Source organism: Aphanomyces astaci, assembly GCF_000520075.1.
Source record: "Aphanomyces astaci strain APO3 unplaced genomic scaffold supercont1.119, whole genome shotgun sequence".
Lineage (NCBI taxonomy): Eukaryota > Oomycota > Saprolegniomycetes > Saprolegniales > Verrucalvaceae > Aphanomyces > Aphanomyces astaci.
Genome location: NW_009798382.1, coordinates 80,655 through 88,248, shown reverse-complemented (window position 1 = coordinate 88,248; position 7,594 = coordinate 80,655). Strand labels below are relative to the sequence as shown.

The 7,594-nt window shown below is 54.6% G+C and overlaps 3 protein-coding genes across 5 annotated transcripts; 1 reads left to right on the top strand and 2 right to left on the bottom strand.

The window, feature by feature from the left end:
* Positions 1 to 601: 601 nt before the first annotated feature.
* Positions 602 to 3,255, bottom strand: H257_17796 (hypothetical protein). The gene is made up of 6 exons (XM_009846740.1): positions 2,269 to 3,255; positions 1,956 to 2,222; positions 1,769 to 1,901; positions 1,555 to 1,673; positions 1,140 to 1,482; positions 602 to 836 (listed from the first exon to the last, which is right to left on the bottom strand). Exons 1-6 carry the CDS (start codon positions 3,118 to 3,120, stop codon positions 658 to 660), a joined length of 1,893 nt encoding a protein of 630 aa, XP_009845042.1. The 5' UTR covers positions 3,121 to 3,255; the 3' UTR covers positions 602 to 657.
* Positions 3,232 to 6,603, top strand: H257_17795 (hypothetical protein). Of its 3 annotated transcripts, none has more exons than XM_009846738.1 (9): positions 3,232 to 3,313; positions 3,399 to 3,751; positions 3,798 to 3,857; positions 3,910 to 4,212; positions 4,282 to 4,611; positions 4,678 to 5,470; positions 5,547 to 5,844; positions 5,906 to 6,342; positions 6,400 to 6,603. In XM_009846738.1, the coding sequence occupies exons 2-9, from the start codon at positions 3,645 to 3,647 to the stop codon at positions 6,562 to 6,564; spliced, it is 2,493 nt and encodes an 830-aa protein (XP_009845040.1). In that variant the 5' UTR covers positions 3,232 to 3,313; positions 3,399 to 3,644; the 3' UTR covers positions 6,565 to 6,603. The 3 variants fall into 3 exon arrangements, with proteins under 3 accessions (XP_009845040.1, XP_009845039.1, XP_009845041.1); XM_009846739.1 differs by lacking the exon at positions 3,232 to 3,313 and having other exon boundaries at positions 3,525 to 3,615; positions 3,660 to 3,751; XM_009846737.1 differs by having other exon boundaries at positions 3,239 to 3,751.
* A 45-nt stretch (positions 6,604 to 6,648) lies between these two features.
* On the bottom strand, positions 6,649 to 7,319 carry H257_17794 (hypothetical protein; the record flags this gene model as incomplete). The annotated part of the gene is made up of 2 exons (XM_009846736.1): positions 6,649 to 6,896; positions 6,962 to 7,319. The coding sequence occupies 2 exons, from the start codon at positions 7,317 to 7,319 to the stop codon at positions 6,649 to 6,651; spliced, it is 606 nt and encodes a 201-aa protein (XP_009845038.1).
* Positions 7,320 to 7,594: the final 275 nt, after the last annotated feature.

Below are 7,594 nucleotides of genomic sequence, written 5' to 3'. Positions count from 1 at the left end.
GTCGTAAAAGTCAATTCGATATGGTTTGATGTCGTTAGAGGTGCTACATGACTACTGCATGGGTGACTACTGTATGGGGATGGGGCTGGACTGGTTCTTCTTCCCTTCTTGACTGCGACGTCGGCTGTTGTGCCAGATCTTGGACACAGGAGCGCTTGATGTGCTTGATGTATTGGGTGCTGGTGGTACCTACACTTGAAATCAGGTTGAGCACCCAAGGGGGGGTCATGGTTTGGCTTCATGAACATGCAAGACCATGCAAGCACGGCAGATTGGGGCCAAATACATCTACGTATTTGGGCCGAATCTTCAGCATTTACACCACAACGGTACACGGTAGTCGTATTTATTTCTGACGTTACCAGATATAGATAAAGAAGAGCTCTAGACTATCGGCGCCTCCTCGGAGAGTGTCGGAGTTTACTATAGTAATAGCATGTAGCTACTCCTGCGTTGAATGATTTTCACAGTCAGTTTACAGTTAACCACGAATTATATGTTGTTCGAGGTTTCCAGCAAAGTATCCTTCGATGAAAATGAATTATTTCTTTCTCATCCCACAAAATGAATTCTATGCTTATTACCCTATTCTTATTTAGAATTCTTTTATGATCACCACTGACGATACTTTCATTACTTGGTGTTAAGAGAAGTCGACTAAGCGTTAACACCCGTGGGGTGCGATGGAATGTACTTGGACTGGGCAAACACTTGGTCGGCAATGGCTTTGAGCTGGCTGTCCTTCTTGGTATGGGTTTGGATCTCGCGCAGGTTGTTCCGAATCTTGTCCGATGCGATTTCCGCGTACAATTGCGTCAGCGCCAACTCATGCGCCGCTGTATGTACATTGTCACAACATGAACAAACGACTCTAATATCATCGTTCTATTGTCAAGTCGATTCGAAATTGGGTACCCAATCGAATGACAGTATCACCAAATCGATATACGACCAATCAAAATCCAGAACACGAATCAAGTGGCCAATCAAATTCACTCTTCGACCAAATCAACACCTAATTAGTGTGTGACTGAAATTAGTGTGATACTGGACGATCTTTACATACAAAAGTCAAAGAATCGATCGATAGATTTGGCGAATCAGCACAAAAGTCCAAATTTTGGGTAAAAGGACAATACCAGTGGGCGACTTGTCGGCCAGCGCCGTCGATGCCCGGGAAATGGTCGCCGTCATGGCAAACAGCTGGATGGACGCATCGGCAATGCGCTTCAGTTGCAGTTGCTCGTGCACGATGGTCTTGCCGTGCTTTCTCAACAGCGACTCAACGGCATCTCCAAACTCAATTGTTCGCGTTTGGAGCAAGTCGGCCGACGCCTTGAGCTTGGGGTGCACGCCTTCCAGCGTCGCAGGAGCCGAAATCTTCTTCTGCACGCGCGACGAGATCTCCGACGCGACGGCGGCAGGGTCGCTAAACGGATTCTTGAACAAACTGCCCACGGCAGACAACCGCTCGCCAGCCGTCTACCAATTCCCAATGAGTCGCCATCAACAACGCAGATTGCTCCACACAACATCACCATCCATCCATCCTACCTTGATGCCACTCAGGGCAATCAACAGGCGCAAAATCTCATTCGTGCCTTCAAAGATGGACAGAATGCGCGCGTCCCGCATGTATCGTTCAAACGGCCAGTCGCGCATAAAGCCCGTGCCTATATTGACGTTTTTTCAAAAAATATATAAAAAAAGAATGAATTTCACACGAAAAAACTTGCAAAAACAACAAGAAAACACATTACATTCGTACCGCCCATGATTTGAATGGCTTCGTTGATGCCTTCAAAGGACGCTTCCGATCCAAATACTTTGCACATGGCCGCTTCGATTTCGCAAAATGGATCGCCGCGGTCAATCATACCCGTGGTCATGTATGCCATCGACTAACCGCCGTACTACTAGTTAGTATCCTCGTCCTCGTTCTCTTCATTTCGCACCTCGATCGCATACGTGTTGAGTGCCAAGTGGCCAATCTTCTCCTTGATCAAGCCAAACTCGGACAAGGACGCCCCAAACTGCTTGCGCTGTGTCGCATGCTCGGCTGCCTTGGCAATCACTCGCCGCAGTTGGCCCCCCGACGCCGCACCAATCCCGAACCGCCCGTTGTTCAAAATGTTCATGGCCACCTTGAAGCCGTGGCCGACGCCTGCCAACCCCCCCGTCTTGCCGTCCTCACCGCCGCCGAGCACGTTTTCCACTGGCACCTGCATCACATGTCATATTGCCGATGTCAAAATGGATGATAGGGACCTTGACATTATCAAAAAACACTTGGCACGTGTTGGAGCCGCGGATGCCCAGCTTGTCCTCGGGCGGCCCGCTCGTGAGCCCGCCAAACGCGCGCTCGACGATGAACGCTGTGACCTTGTCCTTGCCGTCCACTTCTGTCTGCGCGAACACGGTCATAACCTCGGCCCATCCGCCGTTGCTGATCCAGATCTTGCCGCCGTTCAAGATGAAGTGCGACTTGTCCTCCGACAGCACCGCACGCGTCTTGATCGACTGGGCGTCGGATCCGCTGCTCGGTTCCGTCAATGCAAACGCGGCCAGGTTCTCCCCCGTTGCGAGCTTGGGCAAGTACTTGGCTTGTTGCGCAGCGTTCCCGTTGAGCAAGATGCCCTTGAGTCCAATGGACTGATGCGCCATGATCGTGACGGCGATCGACGCGTCCGATAACTCTTCGCACACACGCGCGTACCCAGTGTTGCTCAACCCAAGGCCATTCAGTTCTTCGGGGATTTGCAGTCCAAACAACCCCATCTCCTTGAGACTCGCGAGGGTTTCTTCTGGGATGACTTTGGTGTCGTCGATGAGCTTGGCGTCCACCCCTTCTTCAAAAAACTTCACCACGGGGTTCACCAGGGATTGCAGCGTTTCGGACTCGTCCGTTGACAGCTTGGGAAACGGAAACGCCAACTTGGCGTTGTTCACCCCAAGAAACAGACCCCGAGTGTAGCTCACCCCTTCCGAAGCGTCCTTGGCCGACTGCACTTTGGCCTTGGGCTTGCCGCCGTTGGACGTCGAGGACGCAGCGCGAATGGCAGTCGCGGCATTCTCAAGGCGGACATGACGCGCGCGGCGGGCGAGTTGCAGTCCCAACATGTAAATCGATGCGACCTCGTGGAAGAAAACAAGTTTGACCAAAAGAGATCCTCTAAGATCCCACGATATCCGGATAAAATACCGGATATTCCGTTGACGCAACAGGTTGACTCGACATCAACCAGCGTATTCGCGCAAAATGGCATCACATGCAGCCGCCTTCGGGCGCATGGGTCTGTGGCAGAAGCCCACTGTACGTCCATGTGCATCTTCGTTCATTCGCTTACCGTGACGGTGTGTATCACAAGTGTCTCGAGTGGTTACATCGTCGATTACAGTAGGCCTGCGAAGGCGGGATTGAACGCCTGGAGATTCAACATCGAGCGTCAATGGAATTCGATGGCGTGAACTGCATCATGGTCCCCATCATGAGGCGAAATGATTCTCCTCCATGGCTAGAACAGCACAGCTTGATGCCTCCTGTGCAAGAAGGCACACATCGTGTCAATGGTCAATGTGCAGCGGATCGATTTGAAACTGTGACCTTTTTTATGGGTAGCTAAAATGACCAATTATAGTCCATCATGAGTTTCGGTCAGAATATATCGTCGACGTCGACACCGAAGATGCCCCCGGTTTGCTTGATTCGGCAAGCGGACGATGCCCTCGAGACGTGTCCAGATGGCATAGCGTACGCATTCCCATGTCGACGACAACACTCTATGAACTTGTGTTAGACTCCTGCAGTCGCTCAAGAATGAACCCGTGGCCGTGATTTGCCTCGCTGGGCAATACAGGTCCGTCGTCATCCCTTCCTTGACGTCGTGTGTCGTGATTGCATCGTCGTAGAACGGGTAAGAGTTTCTTCTTGAACCAAATGTGTCGCAAGGGAGACGTGTCATCTGTCCCGTCGACCAACGCCGGGTTTGTCGTCGGACCTACGACCGAGTCTTGCACGCGGGGCATTTGGATCTGGGACGCCGACCAGCGCAACGCACGCGGGGAGAAGGTGTTGCTCATGGACACAGAAGGCATCGCGTCCACGGACAACGACGAAACGTACGACGCCAAGATCTTCTCCCTCGGCCTGCTTCTCTGCTCCGTGTTTGTGTTCAACACCATGGGTGTCATCGACGAAGGCGCGATCGACAGGTCGGTCTGTCTATCCTCCCATCTTCGTCCTCCTCAGTTTCACACCAGCACATGATTGTTCAACTTCAGACTTTTCCTCGTGTCCGAACTGACCAAGCACGTGTGCGTCCATCAACATGGCGGCGCCGCCGACAACCACGTCCCCAAATCTGACGACGACGACGATGAGGACGACGATGTGCAGCATTCGGTTCACGAAAGTGCGCTGGCGCCGCACTTTCCCCCGTTCGTGTGGCTGCTCCGGGACTTTTTGCTCGACATCCAGGAAAACGGTCTGCCGCTCACGTCCAACGTGTACTTGGAGCGGTCTCTGCAGCGGCGGGACGGCACGTCCAAGCGCAACGAAGAGCGGAACCGCATTCGCCACAGCTTGCGCACGCTCTTCACGCAGCGAGAATGGTAACACCGCCGCCATTACCATCATTATCATCCACGTCCTCACTCATCACCTACCTGCCTTCGTAGTGTGACGCTGATCCGCCCCGTCACAGACGAAGACAAGCTCCGGAACGCCAGTACCCTCCCGGACGCCGACTTGCGTCCGGAATTCATCGTGCAGATGCGCGCGATCCGCGACCGACTCCTGGACGTCGCCCGCCCCAAACGCGTGCTCAACCAAGTCGTGGACGGCCCCAAGCTGGCGCATCTCGTCCAGAGCTACGTCGCGACCATGAACAGCGGCGCCGTGCCCGACATCAAGGCGGCGTGGGAGTACGTGAGCGACGTGACCTGCGAAGCCGCGTTCGTCCGCGCGCTGGACACGTACAAGACGGCAATGGAGTCGAATACATCCATGGCACAGGTCGAGTTTGAGCGCGTACACAGGGAAGCGCAGGACCGCGCGCTAGTCGTGTTTAAAAGCGAGTCGGTGGAGGGCGACGCCAGGAAGCGGTGCTTTCAGAAGCTCAAGGCGGCCATAGCGCAGACCCGAGCGCTTCAGATCAACGCGCTGCAGGAAAAATCGACGCTGCTGTGCACCGACGTGGTAGAACGGCTGGCCCAGCAATGGCTTCAATCCCCGATTGAGTCGGGGGAGTGGGACGACATCCCAAGCGATGGACGCGCGCTTGGGCGTGGATTAACTCCGTTCTTTCACGGGTACGACGAAGCTGGCGACGGTCCATCCAAGGCCAAAGTGCTCGTGCAGTTTGTCAAGACGGACCTGCCGACGATCTTGGACCAATTCATTGGACGCCTGAGTCGGCATCACCAGAGTGTGCTGGAGCAGGCGACGAAAGCGGCCGACGACACGATCCGAGTACGTCTACACGTGATGATGTATGCATGTCTTTTTTCGGAGTGATCGTATGGATGGATGGATGGATTGCATGTAGCAAGGCGAGGAGGTGCGGCGACGGCTAGAGCTCGAGGTCCACCAGTTGCAACTGGAAGGGACTCGTTTGGTGGGCGTCGTGTCGACGGTGGAAGAAAAGCTGGACCGTGCCACCCAACAAGTAGTCGCTTTGAAACAAGCGGCCGAAGACTTGCACGATCAACTGGTCGCCTCAGAAGCCAAACGCTTGGCCACTGGCGACGACTTGGACGCTGTCAAAGCCCAGCACGCGGCGGTCGTCCTCGATAACGTCAAGCTCACCGCGCAGTTGGAGCATGTGAACCAAGCCCTTGATGAAGGTACCATCAACCTCATCCGACCTACATATGCTTGCAAACATGATGATGTACGGTTGGTTAGCTGTGGCGGCGCGGCAGGCCACCCAGGACCAACTCACGTCGGACCTCCATCACGAACGCGCTGAAAGGAAGAACGAGCGGGAAGGTGCCATTGCCAACTTGGCCAAACAAGCGGCGGAGCTCCACGCCGCGCAACGATCGGTCAAGGCATGCCGCGATGAATTGGATGACTCGGCGCGGTCAGCGGCGTTGGTCGCCAAGGAGCGCGATCTGCTCTCCGTCAAGATCAAGAGTCTCCTGGAAGTGCATGAAAACTCGCTCGAGCAATTGCACATTATGGAAACCAGCCATGCATTGCATGCTGACGAGAAGGAGCGGCTGACGCTTCGATGCGAGCGGTTGGAGCAACAACTGGGCGACGTCAGTGTGCACATGCAAGTGGAGAATGTGTTGACCAATCTGTGTGTGGACGTGGTCAAGCTCGTCGACGTGGACAAGGTATATGATGGTGGATCCTTTGATTATTGACATGCGATACATGGTATCAATGGCTAGGCGATCCGCATTGTGACAGAGGAACGAGCCGCGCTACAAGAGCGCCTCGGGGAGCTGCACGAGAAGATCTCAACGTTGCCAGACTTTTACCAGCGCCAAGTGTTCTGTGCCCACGAGCCTGCGCCTGACTTTTTTGAAGCGCTGACCCAACTCATCGGACAGTAATAACTTGAAATAGATTTTAAAAAAACATTTTTTCAGCAATTATTTGGTATATATTTTGCTTGGCAGGCGACGAAGGACACGACTCTAATACCCTCGTCGTTCCCGAGATCGCGACCGACTACGGCGACCGTTGGAAGACGGCTGCTTGTCGTCGTCGCGGCGACTGCTGCGACCATATCCGTCGTCCCGGCGGTCCGACCCACGCGAGGATTCTGTGCGGCCATACCCGTCATCCCGCCGATCAGACCCTCCGCGCGACGATTCTGTGCGGCCATAGCCAGAGTCTCGGTCAAAGTCTCTGCTGCTGCGTGCATCGGAGCTACGACCGTACCCTGCGTCCCGATTGTACCCGCTGTCGCGATGACTGCTCGACGAATACGAGTCAGGGCGCCTGTACCCGTCGTGGCTGCGGCGGTCGGAGCGGGAGGAATCCGTGCGACCATAGCCGGCATCTCTGTGACGTGAATCGGAGTAGTCGTCACGGCGGCGTTCGGATCTTTCACTGCTACGTTTCGGATGCTCGCGATATCCGTGGGAGCTAGACTCGTGTGGTTGGCGATAGTCGCTGCGGGAGGATCGATCTGCGCTTCGCCTATCACGTCGGCTGTCGTCCACAGCGTCCCGGCTGGAAGTACGTGTACTTCTCTCCACATCTCCTCTTCGACTGTCTTCGTGGCGAGCGCTATCTCCACGGTCGCTTCGAGAGTGTCCATCATCCCGGCCACCACGGTGGCTTTGGCGGCTGGTGTCGGCATCTTCGAATTGGCCTCGAGAAGGTGGAGCCTGTGGTGGGAGGGCGGCGCGTTGAGGAGACGGTCTCGAAGGCGGCAGGGCGGCGCCTTGGGCAACACTCGATGCTGGGTTCGTCATCCACGCTGGCAACGTCGCATCCTTTCCGCGTCCACGACCAGCCATGTTTCCCTCCACACGATAGTTTCGAACTGAAATGGTCACTACTTGCACATGGTGGCTTTAACACGTTAAACTCTATAAATTCATTCTATTTCTACCAATTATTGACAAGCCATTG